General features: G+C 40.2%; 1 protein-coding gene across 1 annotated transcript; it reads right to left on the minus strand.

Moving 5' to 3' along the window:
* Positions 1 to 1,235: 1,235 nt before the first annotated feature.
* Positions 1,236 to 20,003, minus strand: LOC120632145 (nuclear pore complex protein Nup133). The gene is made up of 21 exons (XM_039901950.1): positions 19,768 to 20,003; positions 19,467 to 19,585; positions 18,417 to 18,613; positions 17,359 to 17,548; positions 16,577 to 16,692; positions 15,985 to 16,168; positions 15,067 to 15,186; positions 14,041 to 14,187; positions 13,051 to 13,204; positions 12,077 to 12,164; positions 11,429 to 11,777; positions 10,683 to 10,810; positions 10,325 to 10,528; positions 9,348 to 9,475; positions 8,604 to 8,926; positions 8,237 to 8,370; positions 6,306 to 6,602; positions 5,859 to 6,053; positions 5,407 to 5,517; positions 4,820 to 4,934; positions 1,236 to 3,973 (listed from the first exon to the last, which is right to left on the minus strand). The coding sequence occupies exons 1-21, from the start codon at positions 19,875 to 19,877 to the stop codon at positions 3,819 to 3,821; spliced, it is 3,564 nt and encodes a 1,187-aa protein (XP_039757884.1). The 5' UTR covers positions 19,878 to 20,003; the 3' UTR covers positions 1,236 to 3,818.
* Positions 20,004 to 21,651: the final 1,648 nt, after the last annotated feature.

The raw sequence follows: 21,651 nt of genomic DNA on the forward strand, positions 1-21,651 counted from the left end.
ATATACACGAAAACGAATATTATGATTTGGTCAAAATATTTTCCTAACAATTGAGTTTAATTAACACCTTGCGCCTGTTAAAGTTTCATAGCAAATACGTACTTACGCGTAGAACTATATTTTTTTTTCTTACAGTTATAATTGACTGAAGTCCTACCCACAGGACTATTACCGCTATCTTTATATATGATAGTTAGATTATATTATATTCCCGGCAGATATTTTTTAGTTTATTTTAATAATGAGCAGACCTTACTACTTGTAATAAACACAGGGCTAAGCACTTTGTTGTCAAACATATCAGTTAGGATTAACAAAATATGTTTGTAGATATGTAATGTAATAGGGATGATTATTAAGTAGGTAGTTTAAAATTATTTATTTATTTTTAATTTCCACTCTATTTTCAATTAAAAGGTCATCCAGAAATTGTGCAAGAGAGTCATTATCTTGGTAACAAGCCCGACTTAGATATCATAGAATAGAAATAGAGAATTACGGCACGTTATCTATGATAAACCCGATGATTTATATTAAATATAAAGACAAACCATATTTTGTATACTTACCACGTTCGTATATTCATAGTGTTTTGAAAATAGAATAATGGCCTTTACTAGACTATCAAAGAAAAGTAGGTATCTATGAGGGTGACTCGAGTTTGAAAAGATCGATTTGCGGGATAAGAAAAGTTAGCACAATCTGTGCAACTTTTCTTAATTAATTAATTGAGAAAAGGATATTAAGTTAAGTATGGTGTATAGTAACCGGTATTTCTTCCAAACTCTATTCTAATGTTACGCCTGTTTGTAGTGATTCTACTACCTGTTTGAAAAGCAGATTACAATAGTTCTACCTCTTAGTAGAATTATTGTAATATGATCCTCAAGCTTGTTACAATCGACGTTCTAGGAGTTATCAATTAATATTTTAACCTATTTTACATTAGCATTGTTGAAGAACCCAAATAATAGAATAGAATAGAATTTGTTTATTTAGCAGAACAACACAGACTTACATACGGAGTGACTTAAAATTTTATACTCAATTATTAATAGTTAAAGTCTAGGATGTGTCGTGTCAATAAAAAGGTTCTGACTCAGCTTAATGTTCCGAATACTAACGGAAACGCTGGTATTCTGGCCACTCATGCCTTTTTCGTTTTATTATGATTGTTCTATTTTATTAAGGTTGTTCCATGATTTACAAAGCTAAATATAAAAAAAACAACATGATATAATCAATTATCTTTAATGCAACATATGAAGAACAATTCCATTAAAAAATAACAATAATCACACATTATTACAGCTATCTTATTAGTATCCGGTTTAGCGATCATGCCGTTGGGGAACGAGTAACTTTGCGAATTTATAACGGGCTACGCAGTCGAAACTGCCAACAACCCACCTGTAGAGCATTACCTTCTTTCTGTAGGGCTAGCATGCGCATCACGAGAAAATTAAATCGGGCAAATCAGCTCTTATTACATCACAAACCTCGAACTAATACTTATGGCAACAAAAATATTATTTTTGAAGGAGCGCAGATTTATAATAAACTGCCATCTTATATAACAGAATCTAAATCTACGTTTATATTTAAGAAAAAATTACAATTCTACTTGATAAATAATATGTCAGTATAAGTCGTTTCCAGTAAACGATGATCTTTGTTTAAGTCGTATGTTTTTGCTCGGTAATATTTGTGAAACTACCCGATTGTACGAACATTTTTTTTTAGCTGCATTAAGTTATGCTTTATAGATTTATATGTACCTTCTATCGTGTACGCTCACAACATGTTTTATTTTTAAGTTTAATGTTTTCTCAATTAAGCGATTTTTTTGTAATTCCTTTGAGAAATTATCTTAATCCACAAACCCATTATCTCGTCTAAAAATATGAGTAATTGGTAGAAATAATGGTCTCGTGGCGCAAATCCTAGCGCTAATGGTGCAGTATTTGATTTAACAAACACCTTATTAAATTTAATTAATTAACCCGTTTAAACTTCATACACTTGAAAAATAGCCAAGGTCTAGTATGAGAAGGCTTAATCCATCACAGTCTGTGACCCACAAGCTGATAAAACGTTGAATAAATGCTGTTATTCCCATACACACTTATTGCCCAACTGTATGTCCGCCAAACTATGGTATACACCTACATCAGTCTGACTGAACATCTTCGAATGGTGAGAACTTGTACATTTTAAACTTAAAGCAATACCATAACTTACAAACTCAGAGAAATAATTTACTACGTATTAGAGGATACGTCGCAAAGTTAAGATACTTGTGTTGTGGGCCGCAATAAACGTGTGTATGCCAAAACATAACAGCTTATGTGACACTTGCTTAATTAAATCAAATTCAAAATGAATTGTATATTTACTCTTAACTCATTAAATAAAATCAAATAAATCCAAAATTTGATTTTCTTGAATGAGTCTCTGATCTATGCTATTATATATTATATTATTTTTTATTTATTTATTTACGTTATTACACAAACTACTTTAGTAGAATTAATTCTGCACATTCCTGTTATATCTAACATCTAATTATGTTATTGAATTGGTTACTCAATGTAAGAATCGGTCAAACAAAACCAAATAACGCATTATTCTGTTTTAGTCGGCCGCGTGACCGTAGTTATGCGTGCACACTGTGTATATTTATTGGACCCGCCTGCTCTATTACGTAGTAATTACTCAATGCTGCGAAATAAAATATCATGGGTTGTCAAGTTCGGTTAACATACGTTTATGGAGACAGCAAGGATTCTTACGCCAGTTTTCACTAACGACATACAAGGCAATGCCTAAATAAGTTAAGCCTAATCTAAGGAGATTCCTAGACATTTTATCAACCGGTGAATCGTTTTTAGACATCGTTTTAATCATTATACATTCAATCTAGGCAACGCGTAGGTTTAGTGAAAATGGGCATTAGGGTTATTTAAGAGAACTTTGGATGAGAAGGTAAGCAGTAAAACTACTTACCTTCTCATTCAAACTGTATTCTGTACTGTATTCTTAAACAACTATATTAGCATTGTATATTCAGTTTGAAAAAACAGATTTTTCGTCACTGCAGTAATGGCTGAAAAGATCATTATTTAAGAAGAAAAAAAAAGAACGATAATGATTTTATGGAGATACGATATTTATTTCCGCTAGTGGTGTTTAAAAGTATTATGGACTTTAAACTTGTTTAAATTACTTTAATATTTGTAACAAAGATTAATCCATCGGTGCCAGATTAAACTAAAGAAAATGTTAAAAAAGTACTAACAAAAAAAATACATCGAAATCCTTTTGCTTCATAAAAAACCGGAATGTATAAAAAAAAAGTTGACGTTCCAAGTTCAGTCATACATACCCTAAACCTATAAAAATTCTCCAAATAACACCGAATTTACCGAACATCTATGTAGTCAAAATCTAAACACCCATGATATTGTAATTTATGACGTCAATGTTGAGTCACAATTCAAAATTAACTTCGCAAAATACATTTTTAGCTTAAAAATAATCTTTTGTATCTGTTTGTGACTTGCATGACAATGGCTCGCAATAATGGAGACGTTTCTGGGGATCAAAACACTGTAACGTAAAAGTAAAATGACCTTATTAAACTTTATTTCAAAAAACGAATCTTGTTATCAAAATATCTTCCGCCTGAATTTCAGAAGAAATAACAAGTTGATTAAAATAAATTTAACTCTGACGTTACAGTTTACTCGAAATCGACTCTTCCATTACGAACGTGCAAATCTCAGCCTTCAAGATTTACTAAGATACAATCTCTCAAGTTACGAGGTCTCAATGATGTCGTTTCTGGTGGCGTCAACACACTCGTAGCCGTACTTGATGATGAAGTGGAACCGAGGGTCGGAGACCAGTTCTGCTAGCTCCGGTGCCGTTAGGATGTCCTCCACTGGGGGTAGCAGCAATTCAAGGTCGCCGCCTGCAAGATAATTATAAGTGAGTGAAGACCTGCAACGTATTTTTCATACAGTAGCTATTCGTAAGCGCTAAATTTGGGTCGAGTACTGCCGTTGTCGAGTCATGAATGTTAAATTAAGCTGATATATTTACTTCCCAATGCAAAAAAATGGGTATGATTAATGATATACTGTAACTATCCTTTGTCTGACTGTCTTTGTTTAGCGGTAAAACAGATGGACCGATATGGTTTTGCATTGATTATAATTTAAGAAAGATTAAAGTTAAGAAGCGTTGGTAGCTTAGTTAGTGAGCAGAACTTCGGCTCCCTGTCACCTTAACTTTTCGGTGTTATGTGCGTTTTTTAATGCTTATTGAATTAGGAGATCTAATAGCTCTACTTAAAAATGCCTACTGTACTATGGCTGAGAAGTTGTAAGGATTAATGAGACTACCTCCGTACCTTTTAAAATTCAGTAAAGGGTTAGGTTCGTTAGGTAAAGAGTTAGACAACGCTGCGATCTCCCAATATCGATCTCCCATAGCCAAAAGCGCTATGTCACAGCTACATAGGACTCGGAAAGATTTCAACATCTCAATCAAGCCAAAAGTGCCTCATGGTCGCCACGACCACGGGCAAATGCATCAGAGGCTATCAACCACCGATTCTCAAGTACTTACTCGAGGATTCTCTAAAGAAGAGAGAGACAGAGAGAGAGAACGCGTTTTTAATTGGAACAAATATCAATCACTCTGCTTTAATTAAGAAGAAAAACATAACGAGGAGACCTGCATGCCTCAATGTTCTGAAGTGAGTCAATGTAATGGCTCGGAGCTCGTGTCCGGCACACGCCATGTTCGCCCTTACCCATGAGGTGCACCAGGTCGAGCAGGCGGAAGAACATCTTGTCCTGCATCTCGTCGGCCGGCGCGTCCACGCGGCACGTGGACCAGTCGTCGCGCCGGATGCACGCGCACCACACCTGCCACACGATACTCATTACAAACAGAAGGTATCTATTTTATACCTAATCGCAACTAGTCTTATAAATGCGAATGTATATTTGTTTGTTTGCCCCTTTTTCTCGACTTCTCAGTGGCTAAGAACATAGACAAGCAATCCTACAAACGCGTTCCAAGTGCCATTATATAACGGGTGCTTCATATGAAGTTGACTCCCGACGACGAAATCCTCAGCGGCTAAGAGCACAGTCACGAAATTTTGCATACTCGTTGAACTGTGACCGCCCATACTGATGACTACCATGACAAGGCTGTTACACTCGGTTAATATAAAGAACTTAACAGATATCGCAATATACTTTTGCTAGAATCATTAATTTAATATGAGAAAATGTATTAAAATGGACAAAATATATATTTATTTTACTCCACAAGGTTTTACTCGTACAATTTGGGTTCGGGGATTTATAGCACCTGACGCGTATCACTCACCCTCAGCCGCAACTCGTCCCGCCGTTCCATGTCCTGCACGAAGTCGGTGAGGTCCAAAGCCTTCTTGTAGTCGTATTCAGTGAGCGAGCGGCTAGCCGAGTCGATGTACATCTAGAGACGGTGCATTAAAATGAGACACTAAAGATTATAAATAAACTCAAGAACAGAGGCGACGGCGGGCGCGGGCGAGCGTTGAAATAGCGCTTGAAAAAAATATATTAAAGTTGCATAAGGAGAGGCTCTGACATTGTAAGGCAGTTTACAATAGTACTTGACCTTGAAATCTCGGTAGGCACGATTGAAACATCCGCAACTTTGGTATATAAGTTGGAAACGAATTTGCACTAGTCATATCTATAGTATTATTAGTTTATGGTGCGATTCAGCCTTTACATTTTTTTTAAAAGCCCAGCATATTCAAGACTCGCAAGGTATTTGGAAACATCAGCTACCTGCACCAGCTCCTCCGGCTCGAGCACCCGGCCGCCGTCGTGCGCCTCGTCCAGGCCGTGGTGCAGGCGCAGCTCGCGCGGCAACGCGTGCTGCTGCTCCGCCAGCGCCAGGCGCGCCTCGGCCGCGCGCCACGCCTCGGCCCGGCCCGGCTCGGCGCCGGCCAGCAGGCACAGCTTGGCTATCGAAGCCATCGTCTGCCGAAGCACATTCATATCAGATTTTGTCCGATCTAACTATGTGATTAATGGCATAATATGGAGCGGAGACGGGGACAGTTGACCTGGTTCACAAATTCAAAGTCGCGCTGTGGAACAAAATTAGTAATGATGAAATCTGGAGAATAACCAAAGTCACCGACGTAGACCTAGATCGCGAGTGCGACGTCCTCGGGCCGCTGGACAGATGACCTCAACGAGGTAGTCGAAAGCGGCCGGATGGGAGCTCACCGCCATGCGCGCCACGCAGCGCGTCTCCTGCTGCGCCAGCGCGGCGTACAGGTCGCCGGCCGCGCGCGCGTCGCCGCCGCACAGCCGCTGCAGCGCGCGCAGCGGCAGGCGCGCCGGCGCCGCGCCCAGCCACGCGCGCAGCCGCGCCTCCACGCGCCCGCCCGCGCCCGCGCCCGCACCCGCGCCAGCACCCGCGCCCGCGCCCGCGCCCGCGCCCCCGCCCAGCGCGCGCAGCAGCAGGGCGTGCTGGGCGCCGCCGCGCGACGCCAGCCACGCGAACGTCTGCTCCGCCATGCCCTGCGGTGCACACGGCGCCATATCGACCAGGCTTTATGATAGCCAATTGAACATACTGTTCAACCCACTAATAGGCTGCCATTGCTGGCAATAATAATAACAGTGGAACGAAAAGTGAAAGTGAAATAAAGCTTAGTTTTTATGATCGACGATCATCCCTTAATCTGTAATTGAATACAGATTTGTAATGTTCTCTTCGTTATTTATATAAATAAATAGAAATTGATGTACTTTTTATTTAATTATTATAATTTCATGGTTTAATATCATATTGTCGAAACTACACCATTCCGTAAGACTGAGTCCCCGTGGAACAATTTTGACTAAGCAGAATTGTCAATAATCCTATCGGCACACAGTAGCACTCTCAGTGAGACAGTTTAAATGCAAAAAAAACAAAGTGTGTCGAATTTATCTTACCAAATGTAAAGAAAATTGATAAAAATATAATGATAAATGGTGAAGCACTAAGAATAGAGACTTCCACAGTTTTTCTGGGCGTGACCTTGGATAATAAGCTACAGTGGGGTGCCCATATAGATTCACTAGCGGGTAAACTAAGCTCGGCTGCCTACGCAGTCAGAAAAATTAGACAGATTACTGACGTTGAAATAGCTAGGCTAGTTTATTTTGCGTACTTTCATAGTGTTATGTCCTATGGAATCTTGTTATGGGGTAAAGCAGCTGATATCGAAACTATATTTATATTGCAGAAAAGAGCGGTACGGTCAATATATAAACTTAAATCACGCGAATCCCTCCGTGAGAAGTTTAAAGAAATAGGCATACTTACTGTAGCTTCACAATATATTTATAACAATATAGTATTTGTAAGACAACATATTAGTATTTATAAACAAAAAGTGGACATAAACAGTCGACTTACAAGAAATGGTCATAAATTAGTGTCATCTGCATATCGTCTGCGTAAGGTACAGGGATCATTTGTGGGATTGAGTATACGCTTTTATAATATGATTCCTAAGGTGATTTTGGACCTGCCAATGCACAAGTTTAAAGAATTTGTTAAAACACACTTATTACAGCGAGGTTATTATACAATTGATGAATTTTTTAATGACAAGGTTGCTTGGAAGCTTCCGGCTCCGCTTTCAGCTCTCACAAGATAGAAAAATGAATGTTAAAATGTAAATTGTTGATGTTGGAAAAGAGCAACTGCTGAGTTTATTGCCGGCCTTTTCTCGGTAGAATTTGCCTTCCGAACCGGTGGTAGAATCACTACAAACAGACAGACTTGACGTTTCAAAAGTGCTTATATTAGGCCTACTTGAAATAAATGAATTTTGAATTTTGAATTTTGACCATATGAACTTTGATTTACGTTTTTAATGGAAATGTTACTTAGTACTTGGTTACAGATATTTCGAATTCCATTAAATTGTTTTATATAAAATCTATCGGCTAAGTACCTGTACTCGAATTATAGTTCCGCGGCACAAGAATATTTCTAAATAGTTGTCTAACTAGAGAAGATGCAGGTTTCTTGATGATATTTTCCTTCACCATGAAATGAAGTGATGTTAACTTGCTTTCTTACTTAGTTTAATCAAACTTCAAATCTGCGTTAGCGTAAATCGAACACATTAAACAGTCGTAAAACAGTAGTCGCGTACCTCGTCGGCGTACTTGTCGATGTACGCGTAGAGGCGCGGCATGTCGTCGCGCCGCACGCACATGTCGATCAACAGATCGAAGTCCTTGAACTTCTCCGCCAGCACCGCGGCGCGTTCGGCCTGGCCTTCCTGCACTGCGGGGTCAAACAATTATTTACACATTTTTCACTGATCAACTGATAATTATTCCTCGACGTGCCTTAAAGTCGACCGTGACAAAAATTTAATTTAAACAATAATTATGTCAATTTGACTTGATAGTTTTTCAAAAAAATGATTTTACAATTGATCAATTCAAATAATAATTATCGAAAACACATTTAAAACAAATAAACTTCTCTGCCGGAGCAGGCGCCGGGGCACTCACGGTAGGGCAGCAGCGCGTCGGCGCGCAGGCGCTCGTACAAGTGCGCGGTGCGCGGCGGCTGGCGCAGCGGCTCCGCCTCGCTCAGCAGCAGGTCGGCCAGCGCCGCCGCCGCCTCCAGCAGCTGCGCGCGCAGCGCCGCGTCCGGGCACGCGCGCGCGCACTCGCTGCGCGGGACCAGGCAATGCCATTCCATTTCATTCAGTTCGCACGAGAGACATTCGATATTTTTGGAGCTATATGACACTGAGCACGCTATAAAAGTAGATGGTTGAAGTGGAATAGATTTCGCACCCATCTTTACTAAACCAACCGACAGACCTGCCCTTTTGGTCACAAGAGCGATTTGTAATGATTTCCAAATTCCACGGCCTTGCCGCATGCGTCCGGCGTCTCCGTTCTTCGTTTGGCGTTCTCTGACGATCTAGTTAGGGAACTACCGAGTCTGCGTTTACCGATACGGGATAGCCATTCCATAACCTTCCACTAAAACTAACACCAACACTAGAATCATATCCCGCACCTCGCCATAGCGACTCGTTAAACTATGTATGTAAATCTGATGCTTTCATGGAACTTATTTATTATTTGATCACTACCAGAGCCAGTATAAGTGCCGCTATAAGTTTCTGGGGATTTTTACTAGAGTGAATGAACCCCAGGTTCTAGACAATAGACAGGTATAGGACATAGTATATTTATGAGCACTGGCGCCGGGCCACGGGCGGCGCGTGCGCGGGCACTCACGTGACGGCGCGCGTGTGCAGCTGCGCCAGCGCGGACAGCAGCGCGCGCGGGCCCAGCGCGGGCGCGGGGCGCGGCGGGCCGTCCGGCGGGCCCTGCGCGCGGCACTTGTGCACCTCGCTCAGCACCGTCTGCGGACCGGCGGCGCCACAAGCGGCATTACAGCAAATGGTAAGGTTCAGGGCGGGTTTCAAACTAACAGTCGCGCCGCTAAAGGCTACCAATAAGTTTCATAATTTGAGAATCTTACTTTAATTGGGTGTAATTGAAACCCACACAGTGACGGACCAGTTTTACGTCGCACTTGAACCGTAAAAAACCCACGCCGGTGCATTGACTTCGCTAACTAGTTAAATGGTGTCAGCAGCGTCTCACGCGGGCGGACGGGTTAGCAGGGTGTTATCGTTGCTCATATAGATGAATGAGTTATTAGCTGTTTGTTGATATTAAGGTTGAATTTGTTTTCAAAGGTATTCTACTTTTTGAAAGTGTATTATGTTTTCTTAACTTTTTAGTGTAAACTATGTTTACACTATTATAACATTTATATACGTGCTTGCGGTATGGCTGTAAAAATATACAATAAACTACCAACCGATTTCGACAACATGAATCTTAATATGTTTAAGAATAAATTAAGTAAAATGCTTCTCGAAAAATGTTATTATGATGTAAAAGAATATTTGTTATAAACTAAACCATTTTTAATATAAATTATGGATCATTATTTCGATTTGGTTATTTATTTACTTACTGTCATTTTTAATTTTATCATGTGTTTGTAGTGTTTATTTTAATTTAATTTGACATTTAATTAAGGTTGATCTTTTTTTTACTATCCAATGAACCAAATTTGCACACTAATTTAGTAGAATGTTATGCTCTCTAAAATAACTATATCGTTTCCCAACATCTTTATATTGTACAAACGTTCTTGCAAACAAATGATTATTATTATTATTATGAAACATGAGGCGCACCGTGAGCGCGCGCACGGCGTGCAGCGCGTGCAGCGCGGCGGCGCGCGCGTCGTGCGCGGGCGGCGGCAGCAGCGCCAGCGCGCGCAGCACGCGGCGCACACGCGTCACGCGCCGGAACACCACGTCGGCCGCCGACAGCGCGCCCGCGCGCAGCGCCGCCACCACCTCCGCCTCCTCGCCGTCGCTCTCGGCGCTCGCGGCCACCTGCGCGGCACTGCGTCAGACACTCGCAATCATCGCAGATGAAAGGAATCTTATTCATTCTGGCGGCCCAGTGCATTTGACGTTTCACATTATAATGACAGTAGCACTAGTGATTTAAGTTGAAACAAGCATGTACTGAAGCCGACGCACGCACCCGGTGCAGCGCGGCGTCCACGAGCGGCGCGCCCTCCTGGTGCAGGCGTTGCAGCGCGCGCGCGGCCGCCAGGCGCTCGGCCAGCGCGCACAGCTCGTACTGCGTGCTGACCGTGCCCTCCTCGTGCTCTGAGCGACAACAATTCTAATTGAGTTACAGTAATACAGTCGTTTTATTCCCGTTTTTGCTCTTTTTTGTATTAATCTAGCAAGTTGTTCTTTGGTATATATTGTCAGGATTTTTATTATTTTATACATAATTTAAGTTTTTTAATTTTATTCTGAAATTTATAATTTTGTTCGGGGCGCTAGATCCGGCTAGTTTATGTCACAGCTTGATGGATCTTACAGCTTATACTCTCATGTTTCTTTTCTTACTCGTTTTTTCTCCAAATAATCTCTTAATCCTTTTTTATTCGCAAGTTGTGGCAGTCTAAGTGGGTTTACAATATTTCATGTTTTTTCAATTTTCGTTTAGTTTTATAAGAGTAATTGTAACCTGTTGATAAATAAATAAATAAATGTGCTAACATTAAAACACTATTATTAGATAATTAAGTATTGAAACATAGTGTGGTGTAGGTTAGTGTCCCATAAGTGTACATTCATACAACACAATACCCGTTATTATAAAACAGTTGCATAAATAACTATTTTAGCTGCACGGATCGGCCCGACATTCTTTGAGACCGCACTTATATTTATTAATTAGTATAATAGAACTATATATAGAAAAGAAGGCCTCACCCCGGCTGACGCTGCCCAGCCGGCGCCACAGGCCGAGCGCGCGCAGGAAGTCGAGCAGCAGCGCGAAGGCGCGCTGCTTGTCGCGCAGCTGCGCCGCCGCCTGCAGCGCGGCCGAGCTGCCCAGCGCCGCGCCGGTGCGCAGGCGCCAGCGCGGGTCGCCGGCGGGCGCGTCGTCCAGCATGTCGTGCGCCAGCGCCAGCACGGAGCGGTCGAGCGGCGCGTCGCTGTGCGGCTCCGTGCGCGGGAACAGCTCGCCCAGCACGCGCGCCGCCGCGCCCGCGTCGCCGCGCACGTGGAACAGGAACGCGCTCTTCAGCTTGCCCACCGCGTCCGTGCTCGCGGCGCCCACCTGGCGCGGCGAGCTCGTGAGTCCTAGCTCCGCGATCGGCCTCGAGGCTTCCGTCTCATCCGGGCCAAAAGCTTCGAGGCCGATAAAAGGCTACTTTGTATCCCAGTGAATAGAGATAGAGATTGCATTATTATTAGTCCAGGATATTACGGCTGGTAATGATTAACTTTACACCGATTACACTATGGTTACTAGACAGAATACTTTTCATTAGGCAGGAGAAGTGTTAGTAATATCTTGAATGTTATTTTAACTGTTTTATTTGTTTAATATAGCAAATGAATTGAAAAAAGACTTACCTCGTGCGGATCAATTTCGTAGAGCGAGAGATTGCTGTCGTACATGTCGGAGGGGCACGGAGAACCCATCGCACTTTCGCAGATCGACCTGATATATAAAAACAATTATAATATAATAGTCAATATTAGCTCTAACTTCTCACTTTTCATAATATATTAAGGAATTCCGCAAAATATATTTTTATTTTTGTATTAGACTATTTATTATTCCTGATTATTCCTGAAATACGACTTCTTTTGTGGCTTTCTGATCAGTTGCAATGAAATTAGGAACAGTTTTTTAGTGAACAGTTCTTTAAAAAAACCTTTTAGCTATTCATTGTACAACCTTAGCTACCTAGCTAAGTACTTTCTATCTTATTATTTCCTAAAGATAAATTATTCAGAAAGCCAATGACTTTTACAGAATCACGATAGGTTGTCTAGGTATTTTTATAGGCATTATTTCAACATTCAACATTTCATTGCAACATTGGTATAAATCTACTTAGGTGCGGGTCGCAAATAGGAAAAATGTTAGTTCATAATCCTGTATATAAACTAACATTTTTCCATTTCTAGATGATAAACAAGGTGACCAGGTAGTACCGTTCATTAATCGGATGCAGTTGTAATTATTATATCTTTTTCGAAAATGCCAAGTTTTGTAATACAAAATGCACTTCTACTTATTCTTGATGGCGCTAGTGTAGAACCTATAAGAACTGGTTACATATCCATGTTTTATTAAGACCTATTTCGTATCCATATTCCAGCAAATGAAAACTATTATATTCTATTCTCTCCCATTCGAAGCGAATTATCGTGACGATAAATCTTCGAATAAGTAACCCACAGAAGAAAAGAAAACCTGGCAAAGCAATGCGGTGTTTCTTGAAGTAGGCATGAAGACATCGAGAAGTTATGGTTGGGGTAGTGTATTCTCGACCTTATGCGAGTGCTACATAGGGTGCGGAGTGGCGGGGCATAGTTACGGGGAGGGTCGCGGGCCCGGCTCGGCGGCGCGCAGCAGCAGCACGCCGTGCTTGCGGCTGAACAGCAGCGGCAGGCCGTCGCAGAGCGCCGCGCCCAAGATGCGGTCCGACTCCGCGGACACGTCCACGTACTCCGTTTTCTCCGGTGCCGCTGCTGTCGATTGGAAGTTGGGCCCGTTTAGACTCAGAAATCATTTGTTTTGTATGAATACTTTTCAAAGTTTTTCTGTGTAACTACCAAATTTTTTAAAGTAGGGTATAAAAAATAAAACCTTAAACAAGGTTTGACTGGTCTTAATAACATTGTCCAATGTTCATGTACCGTTTGGCATAAGTAGTCAGTCAGACAACCAGTTTTTATTAATTAATATGTACTTCGTAATCGAACCTTTTTTAAATCACCAGTGTTATTTACAGTCACAAGTGACATTTAAGAATATATGTAAGAGTTTGTTTCAACAAGAAATTATTTTATTTAAAGACCTGAAGTATAGGCCTGAAGTATAGTTTAAATATTGTTTCTTGTGTGATAAAGTGAAGGGAATATTATAAACATTATTATATGTATTAAGCCGCTTGTACTGATTCACTGATTGATTACTCCTGAAAAAATTTGGTATGGATTTTTCACTATATATAATATTTATACAAGAGTTCAAAAATAAAAGAAAATGGCGTTTTTAAGATTTCTCACACACACTTTCACACACACACACCCAGAATACCCCACACAGACCTACAAAATTAATTCTTTACTTATAGTTTAATTTTTATACATAGGTTAAACATAGGTTTCAAATAATCAAGCGCCCTTTGTAACATCAGGAAGGACCTAGCCTCTGTAACACAGGTTTTCCTTCCGCAGAGGTTAGGGCATTCATGTCATTATTATATCCATCATTTTTAGCCTGAATAAATGATGATTATTATTATTATTATTGTTAAGATGGCGGCCATCCGATTTCCCGTCGGGTGTGCGTCGGCACTCACGCGACACGCAGGCCACGTAGCCGGAGGCGTAGAGCAGCGGGCGCGCGCCCAGCGGCAGGCAGCGCGGCGGCTCCAGGTCGCGCGGCGCGGGCAGCGCGCACAGCGACACCACGCGCACGCGCGAGCGCTGCTCCACGCTCACGTGCGCTGCCGGAGTTTGCCAATTAGCGCACTGTCAACTCTCGCTCTCGGAATTTTCTATGAGACCGCTCCCAAAAATTAAACAATTTAATTTAAAAATTGGTCAACTAGTCAAGCTTTTTCATTCGACACAAACCTTTATTGAAGGTGTGAAAAAATACGTAATCCGCCGTTACGTGGCGGCGACCATCTTAGTTGGATTTTCATCAGACAGAAAAACAAACAAAATCAAAATCGGTTCATCCGGCCGGTATCTGATAAAAAATTTAGGTGTGAAATATTATTTTGATAGCCTTACTCTTTTAATTATTTTAAATGACAATGTGACATGGTGTTAACAGAAAAGAACATCCGGCTAAGAGTGCCGTGGGCTTCTTGTTAGACCAGAACGCCTTCCTCGTAGTTTCAAATTAAATTGACGAATATAATTTCATGTAATATACGCATCATAAGAACCATCTTTGGGCCTATTTGATAAAATATTTTTTTTACTTTGACTTTGGGAGCTACGATGTCACAGACACACGTATGTCGAATTTATAATACCCGTCGCTTTCGCGTTGGAGGTTAAAAACAAACGGCAACTACATCGTCCAGTGCCGTCAAAATTAAAATAATAAGTTCGCGAGATACAGGTAGGTATACAGATACATATAGGTACTCGTAATGGCTCTGCGATAAAATTACAAAATAGAGAGAGAAGATAACATTTTATCCTTTCCCCAGGAAGAAAATGACAAAAAAAAAAAACCTGCGTTCTACGTATGAAATCCTAAGCTATTATACTCGATAATAGCGCTAGACTTAAAATGGGCGTCGTAACTTACGTCATGCAGTTGCATAAATAACTAGAAATGGGAGTGTCGGAGTGTCCGGCGCACTCACCCAGCGCGTAGCGCGTGTCGGGCGAGCGCGCCACGTAGCCGGCCGCCAGCAGCAGCAGCAGGCCGCGCGCGCCGTGCGCGTGCACGTCCAGCGCCGCCACCTCCAGCCCGCTCGCGTCGCCTGCCGACATTAGAAAAAAACAATTTGGAAAATCCAAAAGTGCACGACTCACAGTAAAATAGCTATCCAATTATTTGTCAATAAATAACGAAAAAGAAACACATGAGTCGTGCAAAATAAAAAGAAAAAAAAAATATTTAAAACAGCCGTACTAGGAAAGTGATGCACAGGCGCCCCTGGTGGAATAAAATGTACATAATATCTATAGATATAGATATATCACCATCCATGTTAATTTTACATGGATATATATAGATATACAGTCTTGCAGTTTTCGTTTTTTATTAATTGCAATTAAACTACACTGAATTAATTAATCATTCGCATTCAGTGACCTACAATCGTCGATTAGAATTTTTTTTTTTTAATTTAACTCAAATAATGGATTTTTTCACAAGTTAGAGTGTTCGGGTTTCACACATGACGGACAGGAAAAATTTTTGACCTATTTTGGTGTTTTTTTCCAATTCTATTGCAGTAAATCAATTTTTTAGAAGTATGGAATTAATCTCCATTAAATTATCTCGACAATAATATGCAAAATATCTCGATTCCGTGAACTAGCAAGGCTATAATAATAAAAATAGCCGCCGAAATGAGGCGAAAAAAATTTTTCGATCGTAAAGCATTCTCCGATGCTTCGCATCATGAGTCGTGCAATTGTACCATTTTGGTCTTTTTACAATAACAATCCAACGCTCTGACGTAAGAAACCCACATTTTGAAAAAGGTCAACAATCTCAAAAACCCCTCGCATAGTTTACGGAGGCCCCCGAAGCGAGGTGGGCCGGCGCGTACCTTGCGGCGCCAGGTGCGCGCGCGCGAAGGCGTCGCACAGCGGGCGGCGCAGGTGGTGCTCGTGCAGCTCGGCGCCGCACCACAGCTGCAGCAGCGGCCCGCCCGCCAGCAGCGCCACGCACTCGCCCTCCGCCTCCGCGCTGCCCGGCGCGCTCGCGGGCAGCGCCACCACGCCCACCAGCCGCTGCACAACACAGGCTCTTGTGGCTGCCCCTCCCGTTGGGCCTTTCGTGCAGTAGTGGATTACGAGCGAATGCATCCAACGAGTGCGATGAACAACGAGGACCACAGATTTATTTATTGTTATTAGGTATCACAAATCAGGTAATAACTAAAGGCAGATCTAAATACCTATAAATAATAACAAATTTTGTGAATGTACACATACTTTGGGTTTTAGCTTAGAACAACAACACGACTTGTAATTAAATTAAGTTGAAACAAAAACAAACACTTAAAAATAAATGTATTTTTAACTATATAATTTATAATCCCTAAAATTACGTTTACTTAATTTTGGAACTTCCTACAAAAGTTTAGCAGGGGACGACAATCGGTAGTACTGCAAAACCACAAGAGATGCGAGACTTACCGTATCGGCATGAGCGGGCATAGATCCGAAGAATAGCAAGGAGACCCGTCGACCGATGCCTCCCAGCCAACCGCTGGGCGGCCGCATTGTTTGACACACCACTGAGGGGCGCCCCTCTGACAACAAACAAGAATCATAAAGTATCCCCGCTGCACCTTATTCAGAAGCAGCCTGAACGCTATTAAATAATAAATAAATATAGTACGACAATAGACACACCTCCATCTAGCCCCAAAGTAAGCGTAGCTTGTGTTATGGGTACTAAGATGACTGATGTATATTTTTATAAATAATATACATAAATACTTAGAACATACATACAATTAAAGTAGCAGAGTATAGCCAATGTTACAAGTTCTCACAAATACAAATAAAATAGAAAGGAGGGAAATGCTCATAGAAATGTTAATTAAGAGATCATATAAAAAATGATAATAATATAAAATAGGAAAGACCAACATTAAGTAAATATTAATAAAAAAAAATGGAAAACAAGAATTGAAGAATAACAAACTGGGCAATGTATTTCCCAACTCAAGTTAGTGGGTTGAAATTTATGCACAGATTTCAAACATATAGGGAAGCAGTGATAGTGTGGTTGGAGTGGCTCAGACTTCGGCTGCACTTTCGCGGGACCCAGTTCGAATCCCAGCACTCACTTTTGATTTTATAAGCCATGATGATATCACTTGCTTCAACGGTGAAGGAAAACATGAGGAAACCCACCCAACAGTTCTTCATAATGTTCCCAGGATGATGGTAATTAGGAAGTAGCAAATGACCTTTGGAGGTGGTAATCCTAACGAGCGTGCAGGTGGTGGTGGCCAGCAGCAGGCCGTCGCTCGCCTCGGTGAGGCGGTCGCACTCCTGCCCCGCCAGCTCGCACGACACGTCCGCGTACGCGCCCTCCGAGCCCACGCTCGCCCAGTAGCGCACCACGCCCTCCGGCGACACGCCGATGCAGGAGGGCATCTGGCACAAACTTCATTACAGCATCCCCTCTTACATGGCATAAATAGGTAATACTACTCCACTTTACACTGTTACTGTGATGGCCACTCTCATGGTGTGAAATAGCATGCAGCTTGCATGAAATTTTACACTATACTTCAACTTGTTATCCTAAAATGTAAATATCCCTTCAATACATTTTAGTATTAACAATGGTATAAAATTTACATAGAAATCACCATCCATTTTATTTCTTTTAAACCTCTTTGTCTCTTTTTATACTTTACAATAAAAAGTATTTAAAAGATTGCATACATTATTAGACAGATTCGAAAAATGGTATAGGTGGTGATAGTACAAGTCATATTCAAGGTAAAGACTATAGCATACTGCTCTTAGACACTAAGCTAAGTGACAATGTGGAAAGAATATTTACTACTTAAAAAACAAAGTTAAATTGATTTCTGGCCAAACATAATGAAACAATATTTCTCAAAACACTGACACATTAAGATGTGCTGTTGTGGCAGTAATAAACATTGCAAGATCTAACATCAGGCTATGCCACTGTAGGTGTGGAATTAGTACATTTGAGACAATCTTAGGGTTACAATAAATTCAAGTTATTGGACAAAGAAAGAAAAATTATTTAGTTAGAAGTCAAAGTTTTACAATGGCTAAATATGTGAAAACTCTAAATGCCATCATTGGACTATTGTTTTAACTGCAACACCTGTGTCTTTACTTATAACTACTCTAGCACATGATTTGTTGTAATTGAAGCACAGGGTCTATGCTTAGTTAGTTTTTATGTTTCTTTAGGTCATGTATAAGTAAGACACAGGATCAAGATTCAAATATTCATCATCATCATTAAATAATTCAATACCTGTGCACCCTCCTCATAAAACAGCACAACAAGGTCAGCCTTGTGTGCCAAGTCAGTCTGCGGCAGAGTCAGCTCCCTTGCTGCGGTGGGTGCGGCAGGAGACACTGCCATCTCTCTAGGCCAGGCCAGCACTCTGCGCCCAGCCACTATCCAGCACCAACCACAAGGCGACATGCGCACACTCACATCACCACTAGCTGCAAACAATAAGATAGCTAATTCTTTTGATGATTAATTTTCTCTTATGTCTATATAATTTCTTGTTGACCATGAGACGGTGAGTTGAGAACCTATAAATAGGGCACATGGCAATTAAAATGTACTGCAACTTGCCACCCTGTGTCAATCAACCTGAGGCCTGAGATAATTTATAACCCTATTTAAATTCTAATTTACAAACTTAGCTATACTTGTCTGTACATTTTCATGACCTATAAAATTGAGTACATTTAAATGGCATTTATACTTTCCATCCATTCATTACATTCCAATCTAAGCATATTAAAATGATAACCCGCACTGGCGGGTTATCATTTTAATATGCTGGTCAAAAACCCTATGTAAGCCACTGGGCTTACATAGGGTTTTTGACCAGTGTATGCATAATGAAGGAAGATGACATAAACTAGAAAAATCCTTTGCCTTTATGAGTTACACAAAACTTTCAGGGTAGGCAGTGCTTTTATGCATGTATGAAGTGCACGCCACTGCAACCTGCCAAACACTCTCAAACTAGCTTACCACATGCAAAAGGCAATGTCTGATGCTAAGTACAACCAAGTCTCAGCAAGTGAATACAAACATAAAGGCTAGGTTGTCTGTTAAGACTCTGAGACCATTCAGAAGGATTTTAATATAAGTTTTCAAACAGTTGTGCTTGTGAAGTTTAGCAAAGATGTAAACTTTCTACATTAGGCAACTCAGAATCATAAACAAGTGTATGTGAGCTTGTGGAGCAGGCATAAAATATTCAACCTTACTGCTATTTTCTGCTGCTGCAATAATCTAAATCTAGAATCGACAATATAATGGGCTCCGATAAGTACTTACCAAAGGTAAGTGTTTCAGTCACCAAAACGGGTAGAGGCATCCCAAATGTCTCAATGGTGCTCAGAGGAGTCTTGTAAATCACATCACCAGCCTGTTGCTCTATGGACTGCATAAATTTGCTGTAAAACATAATTTTAGAAACTCATAAATTCCCAAAAATCCTACCTACCTATCTTATAATTAAAGAATCGTTTTACGAAGTTTTATTTTGAGAGAATAAAAGCGTTTTTAAAGAATTTTCAAATCAGCAGACACTATAAATTAGGTCTTGCATAAATATAATAGGTTAAAGCCAAAGTACCTCTGATTTTTTTTAGCAGAACCATGCCCTAAAGGTCTGCGGCCTCCAATAGACTGTCTTACTCGAGGTGAAAATGGGCTCCGCAAACCACCGCTGCTGTTATATTCCATTTTTTAGAATATATTTATTTAATGTATTAAATGAAATTAACGATTAGTCCGTTGCCGCGATATTTTATCCAAAATCAAAAACCTGACAGTGTATTGTCATTTGACAAAATGTGACATATGAATTGACCATCGACAAAAACACAGATGTAAATTATTTTAAAAATCGTCTTCATAATAGAATTATAAAGAAAAAATATGTGTGTAGTTATGAACACGCGTTAGAAGTTACACTCCTTTGGAGTAACAAGATTAAAAATAAAATCTTTTCAACAATTTCATCTTTCGCCTTGTTCTACGTTTGTAGAAAAGGGTATTTAGTACATTGAAAGTTTCATTATATCGCATTATCAGGTAGTTATTTAGTTAGTTAAATAAAGTTTATTTAAATTTAAGCAAAAAATATATTCCTATATAATTATGGACATAATAAACATAAATAGATTTGGAATACTATAGTCGTAAAAGTAATAGGCCCGGTTTAACATTTGTCATCGCGACGTAACTAGTCATGGAACCATACGACTCGGTACTCGATACTCACGTAAAGTGTTCGTTTGTTAAAATATTCCTTTAACTTCACAACCAATTCGCGTGACTGGCTGTTGATTGTTCGTCCACTTTTCAACATGTTGAAACAGAATTTGTACTATATAACGACAAACACAAAAATCGAGTAAAATCACTATGTTTAAATCAATGGGCAAAATAGAAGAGCCAAATTTAGTGTAATAGTAAAAAATATATATCAAACTTAAACGAACGCACAGTCAACTTTACAAGATGGGGAAAGAAAAACTGCGCAATGCGCACGGGGATGCTTCAGTCATATGCCGCATGTCAGAACCCAGTGTCGTCAATTCAAAATTTAATTTGCGGCTTTGAGAACCAAGCTCATTCTTTTCAGTAAAGATTACTACACAATATTTAATTTCGTTTAAAATCGTATGAAGCTTGTGATATTCAGTAAAAAAATGTAATGTAAACACTAGTATTAAAAAAAAGACAGAACGTAACTGTTCTCGAAACGTTTAGCAACAATTATGAATTGCATGCTACTATAAAGTAAGCGCGAAAAGAATACTCGCGATATATTCCTTCATATTGTTTAACGTCCCAAAAAACGTATTTTTTAAAAAACTATGGAATTGATTTTTATTTTATTGTTTCTTTCAATTTCGTTCCAAGTTACATTCTATGGTCTTGCACGAATGCCTAAACAGGCCTATTACATTTTTACGACTATAATAGACTCATCATCGGACAACCAACAAATTACAATCGAATCAATTGAATCACCGGAATGAGCCCGCAGACTTTGACAATTGAAAGTGTACTCTGTCAAACCTTATAGCTAACTTCAGGGTGTCGGTTTTTTACAACGATGTGCGCGCGCATCGTAAAAATTTACTCTCATCATTTTTCCCCCACGCGCCAAAAGAAGTGTAACGTCAAAAAAACAACGGAATGATCCCGCAGACTTGACAATAAAAAGTGTACACTGTCAAATCTCTGTATATGAAAAACAATGTTGACTGTAGCTAGCTTCAGGGTGTTGATTTTTCGTGACGATGTGTACGCGCAGCGTAAAAATATACTCTCATCTTAAGCTTGTATATAGCTTGTATGTAATAATGTGATTTATTTATTGGAATAAAAACTCAAAAGTTACCAGTGTGTAAAATTACATTTATTTTACCAAAGTAGGTTTTTTGCATATTTTTTCACTTTCTATTTTCATTTGCTTGGCTAAAGCAGAAGCTACACTAGCCTAAGA

The sequence above is a fragment of the Pararge aegeria genome, chromosome 19, assembly GCF_905163445.1.
Source record: "Pararge aegeria chromosome 19, ilParAegt1.1, whole genome shotgun sequence".
Taxonomy (NCBI): Eukaryota; Metazoa; Arthropoda; class Insecta; order Lepidoptera; family Nymphalidae; genus Pararge; species Pararge aegeria.